Source organism: Colossoma macropomum, unplaced genomic scaffold (assembly GCF_904425465.1).
Source record: "Colossoma macropomum unplaced genomic scaffold, Colossoma_macropomum, whole genome shotgun sequence".
NCBI classification, from domain to species: Eukaryota; Metazoa; Chordata; class Actinopteri; order Characiformes; family Serrasalmidae; genus Colossoma; species Colossoma macropomum.
The window spans coordinates 6,640,001-6,656,564 of NW_023494791.1; the positions used below are offsets into that span (position 1 = coordinate 6,640,001).

General features: G+C 37.9%; 2 protein-coding genes across 4 annotated transcripts in view; both read left to right on the plus strand.

The window, feature by feature from the left end:
- si:ch211-130h14.4 overlaps positions 1-5,689 on the plus strand; it is a 24,676-nt gene extending 18,987 nt beyond the window's left edge. The window contains exons 7-12 of the mRNA XM_036573399.1: positions 1,370-1,456; positions 3,116-3,219; positions 3,368-3,428; positions 4,688-4,842; positions 4,914-5,013; positions 5,105-5,689. Coding sequence (XP_036429292.1) covers positions 1,370-1,456; positions 3,116-3,219; positions 3,368-3,428; positions 4,688-4,842; positions 4,914-5,013; positions 5,105-5,149 — 552 coding nt within the window. The 3' untranslated portion in view covers positions 5,150-5,689. The remainder of the gene's footprint in view (positions 1-1,369; positions 1,457-3,115; positions 3,220-3,367; positions 3,429-4,687; positions 4,843-4,913; positions 5,014-5,104) is intronic.
- A 1,294-nt stretch (positions 5,690-6,983) lies between these two features.
- tbxtb (T-box transcription factor Tb) lies at positions 6,984-15,680 on the plus strand. Of its 3 annotated transcripts, none has more exons than XM_036573400.1 (8): positions 6,984-7,180; positions 9,351-9,615; positions 10,661-10,795; positions 11,032-11,093; positions 11,537-11,602; positions 11,809-11,981; positions 13,632-13,764; positions 15,410-15,680. In XM_036573400.1, exons 1-8 carry the CDS (start codon positions 6,984-6,986, stop codon positions 15,678-15,680), a joined length of 1,302 nt encoding a protein of 433 aa, XP_036429293.1. The 3 variants fall into 3 exon arrangements, with proteins under 3 accessions (XP_036429293.1, XP_036429294.1, XP_036429295.1); XM_036573401.1 differs by having other exon boundaries at positions 11,812-11,981; XM_036573402.1 differs by lacking the exon at positions 11,809-11,981 and having other exon boundaries at positions 11,537-11,598.
- The last annotated feature ends 884 nt before the right edge of the window (positions 15,681-16,564 follow it).

Consider the following 16,564-nt stretch of genomic DNA (forward strand, 5'->3'; position numbering starts at 1 on the left):
AAGAAGTGTAGAGATCTTTCGTTGTTAATGGTGCCTTCTGAGATTTGCAAGTTACCCATACTGGCAGACGCTGGCTTTTAAACTTTACACTGGTAACAAGACGAGAGAACACAATGTCCGTTATTTCCATAAACAGTCAGAAAGTTTGACTTTTCAGACAACAATACACATTTAGTCCATTTCAGATGGGTGTAAAGCCAGAAAAGTTTTGGGTGTTGCGGGCATTAGACTACTATGCACCACAGAAGCCAATGTTGCATTTGTGGGTGCAGTGACGATTTATTCCTGAGACCATCCGTTAATGTCTGTCTCATTGGCGTTTTTAATGCAGTGCTGTTTGAGGGGTCAAAAGTCACATGAATTCAGTCGTGGTTTTCTGCCTTTTCCTTTACGCACAAAGATTTCTCTGGAGTCCCTGAATCTCCTGATGATATTATGCACCGTGGAGGGTGAAATACCAAAAATCTTTGCAAATCACTCATTGAGGATCATTCTTAATGTGTTGGATTATTCACTGAAGCTTTTTTTTGGTAAAGTGACAGGCCTCGACTCATCCTTACTGATAAAGCACTAGGCCTTTTTTTGAATGCTTCTTTTATACCATTTTAATCATGACTTTATTGCCTCTTTGAGTTTTTTGAACATATCACAACATTCCTAGCCTAAAATTGCCTCACCCCAGCTTTTATGAATGTATTGCAAAATGCTTTCTGTTTTTATTTGCATTTTATATGCTGTCCCTACTTCTTTGTAGAACAAACTCGATTGTACCTCATATATTTAGAAACTGTCAGATTGACCGTTAGACGTAGATTATTTAAATTTGAAAAAAATAAAAGCTTTTAATGTGTCTACAGTCTTGAAGAAGTGAAAACAAAGCAGAATGTAAATTGTATGTAAATACAATTCATGACGTAACTATTTACTTGTGTAATTACTCTGTTATATTTGCATTGAATACCAGACTTATAGTAAAAGCGCTACTTTTTTAGTAAATCTGAATGTTAGCGCCGTGTAACCCAGCTGCAGTGTTGAATACAGAATGCTTTCTGCTCTGGTGGTGTGGTGGACTGTAGGTGTGTGAGTAGTCACTTACATCAACAGCTCTCTTCCTCACACCCAAACCCTCCTCCTTCACACGCTGTATGCATGTGCCCTGAACAGGGTGAGAGAATCAGGCGCTGAGGCTAACACCCAAAACTGTGAGAGATGACATGCTCCTCATCACCTCCGACCCCTGAACTAACACCCCTGTTACCATGTCAACCCTTCTGCACAATAAAAAAGTTTTGCATGCAATGCCAGAGAGACCAGGCAGAAAATCTGCATTTAAAGTGCACTTTCAAATGGCCTTTTATTATTTCAACAGGTCTTCTTACAGGAGATCCAGGTGCCCAGGTTTTCCACTCTGCAGCCCAGCTTTTCGGAAACTTTCAAAACCAACGTTCTTCTTTTGGTACTATTGGCATCGGATTTCATACATAATCCAGAATCCTGATCTACATTAGTTGACAAATGCTAGTTCTTAATGTTTCTGAGAGTGACCACTTATATTAGTATGACCATTATTGAACAGTTGAGCACTAAAGCTTAATCATTCGGTTGGTAATCCTGAGGCCTATTACCACAAATTTAAAACTACCATGCTACTAATATCATAACTTTCAAAATGTCAGCTGTCCTTTACATTGTGTGAACATTCCATTAGGAATGGGCCGATAGAAATGGTCAGAAATTACTTGGAACAACTACTCTTTACATTAAAGTGTAATAAACTGGTGAAAATCACAGGCTTATTACACCCTAAGGCTTATTATTTAGTATCTATATGGACAACAATGCAAACTCTAATTATTATTCTTCAAGAGAAACTGATTTTGCTGCATAATTCTGTCATTGAAATGTGAACAATTCACAGTGGTTTGATGTGAAATTATTCATTATAGACAAAATTAAAGACTCTGATTTCTTTAATATGGTGGTGATAGGAACCAGGGGTCACAGTGTCTTCCATGCAGATATACACGTCTCACATGCATCTTCTCAGTGTTTATATGTAATGTTGATATGGTGATGATAAAAAGTGGTAAATCTGAAATCTTGGGAACTATTATCCCTACAACACCCTGCCTATACCTCTCTGTGAGGAATGTATTTCTAAAAATATGTTTATGGATGAAAACATATCTCAGATCTATAAGAAAACAATGTCTCAGGTGTCAGACAAGGCATTCATAACCATTCCATGTAATAACTTTCCATGAGGGAGGTTTCAGAGGCATTAAATGTTTTGGATGTCTGGTTCCTATCACCACCACTGTGAACAATTCTGACTCAGTAAGTTTCTCTAGAACAGAGCATTTCACACCAAACCACTCTGAATACCCACATAATTGTGCAGAAATTTGGAAAAATCAGACGAGTTCCCCTTTAAGGTATCCAGTCAAGATACCTGATTACTGTACTTCAGTACTTTTTTCAGGTGTCTGTAATAAATTAGCCTATTTTTAACTTTTTGCGTGAATGTATTGTTACTCGTTACTCTGAAGAGGAAGAAAACTGGATTTTCTAAAGTGTCCAAAACAACATGATGCAAATTGAAGCAAAAACAAATTACAGCACACTTTTCACTAAACCCGTCCCCTGAGTACTGATTGTCCACTCATGTTTTTCTGAAGTTATGTTCATTCTTATTAGAAGTTTGGACACTGTTGCAGGTCCTGGGTTAAGCAACGTTAAAAAGAAGCTACTATTTTGAAGATATGAGTTTTTACGACAGCGACATAAAGTAAGGTTTGTAGCTTTGAGAGTGAGCAATGGAAGTTTAAGCCTTTAAGAGCTCAATAGGGCAGGTTTCCCAGATATGACTTAAGCCTAGTCTTGGTCTAAAGTGCGGTGCAAATGATGACCCACAATCGAGATTTCTTTTTAGCCTAGTCTTAGTCTCAATCTGGATCTGTGAAACCGGCCTATTATGTTAAACTGATTCATGTGCCCTTCACACATATGAAACTGAGCCAATAAGGAAATATAGTCTACAGTGAGGCTTCAGAGAGATGTGGTTCGTAATGATGAAGACTCTGTCGTTTCTGCTGTTCCTCTTTGCACCAAACAGAAAGTGAAGGAGCCGCTTCACAAATCGACGACTGCAGCCTTGACTCAGCACAAGCTTCGCCTGATGCACAGCCTCTCGCTCTCGCACATGGCTCACACACGCAGGTCAGTCGAGAACAGAGGACAGTGGGACAATAGAAGCCACAACTTTATAAAATACATACAGTGAGGAGATATGAAAGCAGCTATAACACTGTTTGTGAATTCATTTTCACCTCAATGGTTGATTTTTCTTTTTTCTCTTCATTAACAGACTGCTGGACAAACAAGGACTCGCCCTGCAGTACGACGAAGGATACAGCATCAACAACCTGGTTATTTTCACATAATACAAAACATAGCGCACATACAGGGGGCTCCAGAAGTCTGAGACCACTAGTTATGCACCTATTTTACATTCCTTTGTTGTAAATTATATTATTATCAGCATAACATTTTGAGTGAAAGGTCAAATCATCAGAATCTGAAATAATTTCAGAATTTTTCAGTATTTGGTGGCATGTCCCTGTTTTCCTTTAATGAAGTGTGCGCTCGAGCTGGCATGGACCGCACAAAAAGGCCTCTGATGAGTAGATCAGATCCACCTGAGAGTTGTCTGAAAGCAAAAAACTTGCTTAAAGGGCCATATCATGGAAAATCGAATTTTCCTTGCTTTTCTTGCAGTAAATGAGTTTTAAGTAATATATATAAACACTGCTAAAGTTTCATAATGTACCATTTAGTCCTCAGTCCATACAGACCATTTATAGAAATTAAGCAGCCAAAACAGTCTGTTTTTAAATTGTTTCTGTGATGTCACAAAAATCAACTCATTTACATACATCCTCCCATTCAGCCTATAGCAGTGTAGCTAAGTTCATAATGAAGTTCTAAGGATATTTCATCTCTGAGTGCTTTTTGAATGAAGCATAATACAGCCAATCAGAACAGAGCTTCCTACCTTCATTAAACATATTGCTGCTGTCGGAACAAAACCTCATATCTCCATTTTTCAATTTTTGGCATAATTTGAAATCGCCTGTTGCCCTTTATATTATATGTAAATTTCGTGATGAATGGACCAAAAGAAAAGGCCCAAAATGACTTGGAAAAAATTCTGGTTCCACTGACTTACATTGAAAGTAAAGCATGTTTTTTCTTTCTCCTGTAAAGTTACCATTTTAGAAATAAGAGGTTTTGCTTCGACAGCAGCGATATATCAGTCTTCAAGGCACAGTAACAAAAACAGGCTGGATAAAGACAAAGAGAGGTTGGAAAATAGTCATGTAAAAACTAATTATGACTATTTTTGCTACATAAAACACAAATGTTATAAGTGGAACTCAAGAGGGAAAAAATATAGGATATGGGCCCATTATAATTATGTAGTAACCAGAAATTGTGCAGATTTTAATATTTCTTCTTTATTTTCCTTGTCATGACTGTTTTTTTCTGCTGTTATTTCCAGGCTTAAATGAAGTAAACCCAGATTTTCAGTGTGCGCTCAGTTTTTGGAGCCCACTGCACTTATAAATCTATAAAGATGCAAGAACTTTTACCTCAAGCTTAAGTTTTTTTTTGTTAATTTCAACAGCTGGAGCACGTGTGTCTGAACAAAATCTCGACTAAAGAACCAAGATTTTCTACAGAGCCTGCTCTCCCACCACTGTCTCCGAAAGATTGCTGTAAAACTGAGTATCCAGAACAATTTAAGGAGAAACTAAGCACCTCATCTGACCAGGTGACCAGGTGAGGACTGATCATCATCAAGTACACACAGTTCAGTCAGTGCTGATTACTAACAGTGCTGATTTCTGCAGTTCCCCACAGTCTGAGGACTCTAAGCTTAGCTGCAGTGGAGCCTCTGACCCAGAGGTGCCCCTGTCCATGGAGGACATTTGCCCTCTGAGTATTTCACAGGTAAGAAATGTGACACTGCTGGTGGCCTGTTTATATACTTTCATCTTTTATTTATTTCTGGACTGATGAGTTTTGATATGATGCATTTCAGGGTGAAGACTTTGATAACAAGATGTGGACCAATTACGTGTTATGAAGTATCGTATATGGGTTCAGCACTTCAACACTGAGCACTGTTGTAGTCACTCCCAGTTCACTGAATGATGGATTGTCATTCATTTTGCGCCAGTTTGTATCAGTTTTGTCAGAGAATTATATTTTCTATTTTCAGTGGGGGGACAAAAGTCTGCAGTTACAGCCTTTCTTCTCATTTAGATATTTATTCAGACTTTAAACCTGACATACAGTGTCACTCTTTTCAGAGGCATCTTACTAGTTTTAATTAGTTTAAAGATTTCACAAACAACTGTGTGTTTATTTATAATGTTTCAAATCAATTCAGAAGTTTAGAATCAATGTTTTCAGCCACAACAAAAAAAAGAGAGGTCAGAGAATGGTCAGTCTGGCTGAAGAGAAATGTACACTCTCAGAAATAAAGGTATGAAACTCTCACTGGGGCAGGACCCCCCCTTGTCACTGGGGGTGGTTCCCTCAAGGGTTCATCTCAGTACCTTTAGTCAGGGAACATAACTGTACCATAATCTATTGAAATTATATGTGCTAAACTGTACTTATTCCACACACCCCATCTCGTCTCCAGGCTTTTTATTTTATTGTTCTGTTTTAATACATTAGGTTATGAAAAGGTACAAATATGCATGTTTCTAAAAGTTGCAGAACATCAAGAATTAAGTTATAGTAAAAATGAATATGCTGAATTTATCATATTACAAAGATATTACAAAGGCAGAACTTTATCCACTTCTTGTTCACTCAATTTAATTAATATATTGAATAAAACATCTTAAAACGCTTTCTAGTGCATAATCGTAAATCAATATTATATTAATTGTTTTAATTATATTAAATGATTCCGAACTTTTAAACACTGGTGTAAAAAAATGATCTGCATCAGTATAAACAATCAAAATGTAGTGATTATTATTATTATTATGATAGATAGATAGATAGATAGATAGATAGATAGATAGATAGATAGACAGACAGAGACTTTTTAATGTCTGTTTCAATTGTTTACGACTGTGATTTAATGAATAATTCATCATTTAAATGAAACTCATGTTATAATGTGATTCCTATTCATTAAAATCTGCATTAGCTACAACCTCTCTGTAGTTTGCTGTCTTTCTTTTTTTCTTTCTTTCTTTCTTTATTGAGTTTTTGCTAAAGCTCTAGTGTAATAACAATGCATTAATATATATATATATGTATATATATATATGACCACAAACTTAAGTACACAAAACTTTGGAAACTATTTTTGGGGCCTTACAAAGTCCTACATGTGTACCTCCCCACCATGAATGGATTTAAAATTATATATGAAAACTCATAATACCCGTGTAGACTCTCTGGTCATGTTGGATAATATGTAAAATGGCTATATTTGTGTTGTAAACATCGTGACCCCTGGTTCCTATCAGCACCACTGTAAAGAAATCAGAGTCCGTAAGTTTCTCTACAGTGATCCATTTCACATCAAACCACTGAATGACTTTGTCTCCTCAACGACAGACTTATGCAGAAATCTTGAAAAATCGGTGGAGTTCCCCTTTAAAGCAGCAACATTAGGTTTGTTTTCGCGGTTCCAGGTGTGGCGTTGGGCGCGCGTTCATTGGCTAAGCCGATCAGCTCTTAACCAATGGTAGGTCAGGCGGCACAAATCAAAGCGCGGCCGAGCCAATCAGCGCCCTCTCAGCGGCGCGGCGTCACTGGGGGGCTTCTTATAGAGCAGCAGAGGGTCTGAGGCCCAACAGTGTAACCTCTGACTTTAAGGCCCAGTGTACGGCACACACACTCACTCAGAAGAGGCCTTCACAGAGAGCTCGAACGGAGTCCTGCACTAAACTATGGCTTCAGGTGTGACCGAGTGTCCAGGGAAAGCGCGGGTCGACCACCTGCTCAGCGCCGTGGAGAGCGAGCTGCAGGCGGGCAGCGAGAAAGGAGACCCGACCGAGAGGGAGCTGAAAGTCAGCCTGGATGAAGCCGAGCTGTGGCAGAAGTTCAGAGAACTCACCAACGAGATGATCGTGACCAAGAACGGCAGGTACTGTGTTCAGAATGAGAACCCAACACTGTTCCACTCTCCTAAAAGAGATGGTTCTTTAACGGTTCTTCAGTAAAGGGAATGTTTTTGTTCAGAACCATGAGTTCTACATAAAACCATTTCATGCTTAACTGTTTTTTTGTATGGCGACATGGTTCTTCAGATTGATAGACGTGTGTTAATGGTTCTATATCGCGCCAAAAAGGGTTCTGCTATTGTGACAAGCTTGACATTGTAACAATAGAAGAACCATTTTCCAAAAGGTGCTGTATAGAATCACATACAGCACATTCTCCACCAATCTGAAGAACCATTTAACCATGCAGAGAACCCTTTAAGCATGCAAATGGTTCTATACAGAACTCATGGTCCTAAATAGAACTAAGGAACCCTTGAAGAACCATCTTTTTAAGAATGCATCTATATACTTGAATTTGCTTGATTCAAATAATGTAAGCATTTCCACATAAATGAATCTGTACTGTTACCACGTTATAAGTAAACCAAGAACTAAATTGTGTTGATATAATATAGTTTATTAATGTGTGAATAACGTTCACATTTCTATCAAGTAAATTCAGTTCATTCCTGTTTTTTCATGCTGTAAATGTGAACATGATATTGGTTCACTTGATAAAAACAAGCTCATCTGTGAAATTCTACCACAGACATCCCCTTAAACTCATTTTAAGGTTGAACATGGTGTGAAGTGGAAACTTAATTACACATAAAACTGTAAAAGGTTTAGACGTCTGTGTTCATCATAACTCTTACTGTTTATCAAGTCAGTTTAGGGTCACGTAGCTCGATAAAGTGTTTTTGTTGCTGCTGACTTTGCTGTGGGAGTTTCAACTCAATCATTTTAAGGCAATCGGGTTACTTTGTTTACTGAGTTCAAACAACATATTTCTTTACAGTGTATTTCTTGTCAGAGATCTACAGTATTTATTTATTTATTTATTTATTTATCCATAACCAGATTTTAATATTATAACAAGCATGATGAAAGTTCAATTGTCAACATTTCTTTTTCTATTAATTTATCGTTTATCAGTTTCGTTTTTTCTAGTGATCTGGAAATTATAATGCATTGCAAATAATTGCAAATAATATGTATATATATGTGTATATATATGTATATGTATATATATGTATATGTATATATATGTATATATATATGTATATGTATATATATGTATATGTATATATATGTATATGTATATATATGTGTATATATACATATATAAAATCTCCATTTTGTCATTTTTCAGTTTTGACATAATTTGAAAATTTATGCTCCTTATCTCAGGTGTACATTTCATGATGAACAGACAAAAACAAATGGCCCAGAATTACTTGGGGAAAAAGTCTGGTTCCACTGACTTACATTAAAATATATATAATATAACTATAAATATACATATAGTTACAACTTATATATAATACGAATAACCTCAGTAACAAAAAATAAAATGGTTTATCCTTTAACTTCAAAAAATAAAAAACATTGCTTATCAGAATCTGTTTGTTAGTCCTGATATTAACAGTTTGGTCTCTGGATTTCCTACAAAGTCAGGGCTGATTTTCGAAAAAATATGAATACAAACAAACTGTGATTTTACTGTAGATAACATTCAGCTTTATTTGATCAACTTATTCTTTTCCTTCACCATAAACAGCAGCGCTCAAGTTTGACAAAGTCCTGAGCAGGGCTGGACGACTCAGGCAAATATTTTTCTGACGAGTATCATGACTGTGATTTAAATTTCAATTATTTTATACAAATTAAGTTTCAGGCCTGTATTTAAAAAGACCAGCATATCCATTTTTCTCTGGCCTGAGGCTTAAATGCGGAGTTTGGTGTGTCAGACCGGCAGGCAGTTGTGTTTGTGTTTGTCACACACACAGATCTGATTGATCTCATCTACAGGCACTTCACAGCTCTGTGTTATTAGGTTAAATCTCCCCACTTAAAACTTGTGATGCTGTTGATGATTTAGGCTTTAATTAAAAAAGCAAGTCTTGTGATTTGAAAAGTGCGGAATAGATAAAAACGATTATTCTTTCAGCCAAACTCCTGAGATTATGTGTACATATATGTGCTGTATGTCCTCAGCACTAAACCTAACTGACTTGCTGAAATGGTCTGTTTCTTTCTTCTGGGCTGAAGGCGCATGTTCCCCGTGCTGAAGGTGAGCGTGTCCGGCCTGGATCCCAGCGCCATGTACTCTGTCCTGCTGGACTTTGTAGCAGCGGACAGCCACAGGTGGAAGTACGTGAATGGAGAGTGGGTGGCAGGAGGCAGGCCGGAGCCACAGGGGCCCAGCTGTGTGTACATGCACCCGGACTCGCCCAACTTCGGAGCACACTGGATGAAGGCCCCGGTCTCATTCAGTAAAGTCAAACTGACCAACAAACTGAACGGAGGTGGACAGGTAGGCACTGACCAGTCATACAGACAGAGTTAGGCTAGTTCATTATACATACATTATACACAATTACACGTTGTACTGACCAGTCAAGCAGAGTTAAAGGGGAATTCCACCTATTTGTTCTAATTATCTGCATAATTTAGTGATATTTAAATTTAAACTCTTTGTGAAGGTAAAGATGTGAAAGTGGTTCATTGCAGAGAAACTTTCAAACTTAGATTTCTTTACAGTGGTGGTGAAAGGAGCCAGGGGCATGTTATCTATAACACTGTTAACAATAACAGTCTTTTACTGGCTGTCCTAAACCACCAGTGAACCTACATGTGTATTCTAAGTTTTTGTATGTATAACTGATGTAAAATAGTCATAACGTTCTGCATGTAGCTCTCCACCATGAATGGATTTGAAAAATACGTTTAGGCCAAATCCTTCTCAAAACTATCTCAAAACAATGACATAACCACTTCATGTAATAACTTTCTGTGAGGGAGCTTTTAGAGGTGGACGTCTGGTTCCTATCACCACCACTGTGAACAATTCTGACTCTGTAAAGTTTCAGGCAGTTGATATGAGGCACGGAAACCACGGAGTTATATGCTTCAAGATTCAAAAGGATGATTTTTATTTAAGTTTTAAAAACAATATTCTAAGTGGAGAACTAGCCTTCAACTCCTTTGTGTAGGGCTATTGGGTGAAAATGAACAGTGTGAGGCTGAATTTAAGAACATATATAAATTAAATAAAAATGCAAACTCAAGCACACATATGCCAAAATATTTCCAATTGCATTATTATTTTTAGCAGTTGCAGTTAAACAGGCCTTGAAAATTGGGACTGATACAGATCCTCAGCACCCCTGCTGGTCTGACCCACTATAAAGAAAGAGAGAACACATTCTGTAAATCTAGAGAAAGGCTAAAAGAGACCTGTGATAAACGTTCATCAGATATTCTTCACTGTTTTCCAGTGAACTGCTAATTTGCATATATTGTGTTATGCATGCCTTAAGTCTACAGACCATTTTGACTGATTTCTTGTTGTTTTGCAGATCATGTTAAACTCGTTGCACAAGTACGAACCCCGTATCCATATAGTGCGAGTTGGAGGGCCGCAGAGGATGGTCACCAGTCACTCCTTCCCTGAAACCCAATTCATTGCAGTTACTGCCTACCAGAATGAAGAAGTAAGTCTTTTCATGTTTAATAGTTCAGTTTAACCTCTTAAACTTCAGGCTTATTATTCAGTCATTTATATCTAGGCTTACTGCCCAGTAACTACATGGATGTAATATGATAATGAATTGAAGTCTGGATCCACCGACTGATCATTACTGTTTAAAGGGGTTGAAACATTATCTTGCACATGTGAATAAAGCAACACCTTAGAGATGAATGTTAAACAGCTTGTGTCCTCTTTCAGATCACCGCCCTCAAAATAAAATACAACCCGTTCGCCAAAGCTTTCCTTGACGCTAAAGAAAGGTGCAGGTTTGACTTCAACACTTTTCAGAATGTTTTATTTGTTTTTTTTATTCAGTCGTGTGCAAAAGTTTTAACACCCAAAGTCAAATAATGTTTTGTTCATTTTCAAACAGCTTAAAAATGTTTTTCTGCAAATGTTAGTACACAATTTCTATTTATTTACTTAGTATTAATAATGTTTAACACATTGGAAGAAAATGAAACATAAAATATAAAATGTGCCATTACTTTTGCACAGACCGCAGTTTTTTCAGTGTGTTAAATTAAGTAAATAATCAGTAACTTTACATTAAAATGTGCAGAAGTGTGTTCTCTATAGAGGATGTGTGAACTTAGAAAATCAACAAAAGGGCAGCCAAACGTTCACATACAACTGTATAGATATGGTTGCTTGTTGAAAATAATGTGGCCTTTTTTCAGTCTTTCTCATCTTTGTGTTGTAGAAGTGATCATAAGGAAATAATGGATGACACAAATGAAAGCCAACAGTCTGGCTATACTCAATGTAAGTTTGATTTTACTTTTATTTTTACATACTGTTCACAGAATTGCGGCTATGCTTTTTAAAATCTATTCACAGGTATCCCTCGTACTCCTCAGCGCTGTAATTACACAGCTTATAATAGGATTCAGCATCTTTGACAGCATGGTTCTCGAGGTTGTGTGCCACCCCATGTCCTAAACTCTCCCTCCTCTGCTTTGTGTTTGTAGTGAGTAGCTGGTTTTTACCAGGATCTGGATCAATCTGTCCTCCAGCAAACTCTCACCCTCAGTTCAGCGGCCCTCTGTCCATGTCCTCCTCTCATGGCTGTGAGCGCTATTCCACTCTGAGGAGTCACCGGGCGTCACCCTACCCCAGCCCTTACCCTCACAGAACAGCCTCCCCCAGTAAGATCTCACACACTCACCAGTTTGTTTTATACAGTGACAGAACATGAGGTCATACACACAGTCATATGCAAAAATTTAAACACCCTCAAGTCAGATTATATGTTTTGTTTTTTTTAAGTGAAAATAAGTTAAAACATCTTTTACAAGAGAACAAAGTTAAACTTAAACTCACATTTTAGTGCACAATTTCTGTTTATTTGCCAAGTTTAACATTTTGGGAAAAAAATATATACAAATATAAAATATATAAAATATAAAATGTCCCATAACTTTTGCACAGACCACATTTTACGTTTTCTTTCTTCCAATGTGTTAAATTCAGAAAATAAACAGTAATTGTGCGTTAAAATGTGCATTAAAATATCCTCTGCAGAGAATGTGAACTCCTCCTCTTAGAAAAACAACAAAACATTAATTTGACCAGGGCGCCCAAACTTTTGCATATGACTATATGTCTCGTATTTTATATATTTTGCTATATTTATATACTCCTAGGTTTCAAAGTGCTTTACACAGAAATAGAAGGAAAACACTGGAAAAATGAAAACAATGCACTTTAAAATTAAAATAAAAACATAATTACAAGCTTGAGAAAATAAGCCACAATACTTCTATGCATATGTAAACCTAAACAGACCAAATTATGTTGATAATCTGGATTTTAAAACACTCATCAAGCTTGCTTTCCCAGTATACTTCAGAATGTTATTCCAGAGTGTAGGAGCTGTATAAGAAACTGATCTTCCACCAGCTGAGCTGTAAGAGATCCTAGGATTTTGCAGTAACCCTGCTATAGTTAAGGAAACTGTTCTGGATAGGCTATAACACTTCAACAGATCAGTAAGATATGCAGGAACTCGGCCAGGATACTGGTTTAGACCTACTTTACCTGGTGAACACACAGGCTGCTGCTTCCTGAACAAGCTGAAGCTGATTTAGAGAGACAGCAGGGTAACTGGTAACACATTACATTAGTCTGATATAATAATGCTAATTTCTCATCATCTTGTTGACTTTTGTGTCTTATTTTGGATATGTTTACAGCCTTACAGTCTTAGAGATATTACTGATATGGTAATCAAATAATAAACTAGCGTCTGTTGTTACATCTTTAACTAATAAGAATCTTCAAAGCCTGAGGCTGACCTGTCCCCAAGCCTAATTTTAACCTCAGTAACCTAAATAAATGGGTTTATCCTTTCAGTTTAGGTAAAAATGAAACATAACTTTGATAATAAGCCTTTTACAAAGTCACTTCCACTTTGCTGGTCCTGATATCAAAGTTTAGCCATGTCTTCTCTGGTTTTCCTTCAAAATCAGGACTGATTTCTGAAAATGTGGGTGTGCACACACTTACTGTTCTTACCCTGGCTTTCCGGACTCCATGCCATTAATGAGAAACTCAAACAAGTGCCACTGAGCTGAGAATGCCCTGCATTCCTCCAGCCTTTGTGCATGTTAGAGCTCACGGTCGTAAACAAGCAACTCTGTCGGGGAATGCCTGGACACCCATGTTTGGTTTTGTGGGGTTTTTAGTAATCAGTCTGGCAAGAAGGAGAACATGTTACGTTTTGGTGCCTTTGTTGCTCTGTGCATGACCAAGGGTGCCACAGAAAATGAACAGGTGTGTCTCTGGTTATTTTTCAGCTGGCTACTCGGAGAACCCATCAGCATGTCTGTCCATGCTGCCGTCCCATGAGAACTGGTCCAGTCTACAGATGTCCTCTCACACCAGCATGGTCCCCATGGGCCAGCATTCTCCCCCCAGCTCCAACTCCAGGTCAGCACTTATCTCACACACACAAAATGGCCATAAGGTCACTCAAACAACATGAACCCCCAAATGTCTCATCTCTTCAGTCCTGTGTTAGTCATGATATGGGTGATACTGTGAGTTCATATTAGAGCTTTCATTGCTTTGGGCCTGCATTTTGTTCCGAACCTGAATATAACCTCACAAAATTGGGTCTGAACCCGATCCGATCCAGACCACAACCAACTGGAGAACAAATTACACTCTACGTTCCTAACGACAGCACCTGTTAAGTTCCCTAGCGGCAGTGACGGCTGCCATGAGATCATTAATGATTCAAAATTACATTTAAATCCCACTTTAACTTACTAACTCATGCTTTTAAACTGCATCATGAAAAAGGTTTTAGTCTCGATAAACTTTACATAATGTGTTGTTCTCACTCCAGTGTGCCTTAATTAAAAAAAACTGTAAGGTTATAAAATCCAGCAAGAATAAAAAGAGAATGCACTGCCTAAATCCATTAAAGGTGGTAAACGGGCCTTAAGAAACCCAAATATGAAATTTGAACTTGACCTGAGCCCAGTTGATGTCTCAACCTGACAGTTGGGTTCCATTGTTCGTATAAAGGTTGGCTATACTTCCGGGTGGACTCTCGTCCAGTCAGCATGGAAGCAGCTCAATTTACAGTACAATTTACAGTAAATACAAACAGAACTTTGGCAATAACAGTAAATCATGTTGTGTTTGAGGCAGTCAAATGTACTTTAAATGTCCTGCTTTTGAGAGCAGGTCGAGCTGCTATAAGTAGTATTAATCCCACATAGGGATCCTATGTGTTTGGTAACGTTTGCAGCTAAAGCCAACTGTTGCGTTCATTGCTGTTTTTAGAATTATTATTACTTAGACATTTTGCCATAAGGTGACTTAAGCTGGTTAAGAAGATAACACTGTTAGCATTAGTAGCATTTATGCTAGTCTCTGCAGGAGTGTTTTGCTCATATTTTCACACTAAACAGAAAAGAATATACACTTTGTTTGATTCTGAACATGATTCTGTGTAAATGTAGACATTTGTGTGAGCATTTCGGCACAAAATCACTTCATATCAGCCAGTAAGTTAAGCTTACTAGCGAGCAACGTAGCGAATTAGCAAAAGTAGATGCTTTAGAGTAACATAAAATGACTAGAAAGACCATTAGATCATTAATCGTGGTTATTATAATGGTTCCAGCTGTTGAGCAGGTGGGAAAAGAACTAGACCTAGAACCATAAACTCAGCTGGTTTCCATTTGGATCAGGCCTTGTTTTTGAAATGGAAAAATAACTTTATAAAGTGAACGCTTCTTCATTAAACCCTGCAGTGAAATGTTCAGCTGGTGCATGTTTATGATTATACGACAAAAATTAAATTAACCACAGAAAGTTGTCGACCCGGGAAGATCAGTGTAAAAAGCTTTCTACTTTTCTGATATCTTGGTAAAATAACCGTCAAATGAATCTAAAGTTGTGCCCGTGCAGCATTGTAAGTTCTTTGCTGTTGTGAAGTAACACTGATTCCTATGTTGCCACAAATCACAGCACATCTCTGATACGTGACTGTGTATTAATATAGAGCCTTTACTGTGCAGACGTCTAACATCTCTTTCACATCCCTCTGTCTCTCCTGCAGTCAGTACACCAGTCTCTGGACTGTGGGAAATGCTCCCCTGACTCCAGTCTCTCAGTCAGGGGGGATGGTCAGCAGTCTGAGCTCCGGATTCCTCCGCGGCTCTGCCAGCCACTACACCAGCCTGTCTCACCCCGGCACAGTGCCCTCTGCTGGATCCCCTCTGTATGACAGCACTCCTACCCATGAGGTGCACGAAGTCTCTCCTTACGACAGCTCCGCTCACATGCGGCTGCCCACGGCCTGGACGCCCATCACACCTCCTTCAATATAGACCGCACAGCTCCACCCACTGATTCTCCAGTGACGATGGGAGCTTCTGAACTAGCACTCTATCTATGCAACAGCGCCAAAGAAACGGCATCTGGACTCTTCTGGTTAGTTGCATCGAATTAGGCAAAGTCATAATGAAAAGAAAGGAAGATCAAAGCAGATGTTGGCCTTCACCCAGACTGTAAATAGAATCGCATCTTCCCTTTAATGTCACAGGCCTTCAAACTTGCCTAAGCAATAACGTGCGCAACATTTTAAAATATTATACGTGTGGGTTTATTTATAGTTTTGTAATGTGAGACGTGACTCATTTTGGTGTCATGTTCAGACAATCATTTGTACAAAGTGTAAATGTCAGTATTGTTAAAAATGATTTATTTTTGCCTCAGCATCTTGGCTTCACACGTTTTTATTTGTAATATCAGTCATTGCTTCACCACTGCTGCAGAGCTAATGAATTCAGATGGTATTTGAGGATGTTAACCAGGTTCTGTATGTAGTGATGGATGCCCCTAATGTTTCAGTATTAAAGCTCTGATCAGGATGTTGCAAAAAAACTGACCAGTATTACCATACTCAATTTATATATATATTATTTATATACATGTTATTCATGATAATGCCTCAAGTATTATATTTCTTTTATACAACAGTGTTGCAAAATAAAGAAAAGTAAAGCAAAGAAGTGTCAAGCATTGTATCAAAGTGCTTAAACTCCTTAAAATCCCAGACTTATCATATACTAAGGCTTATTATTCAGGGACTTCAATGAGCTGTTTTTAGGTTATAGAAATATGTAATAAAACTCCGGGCCTGCCAGTGGGCCCTGGCCATTTAATGGGTTAATATTGAAAATTCCTTCCGCCAAAGAAAGTAGTACCTTTT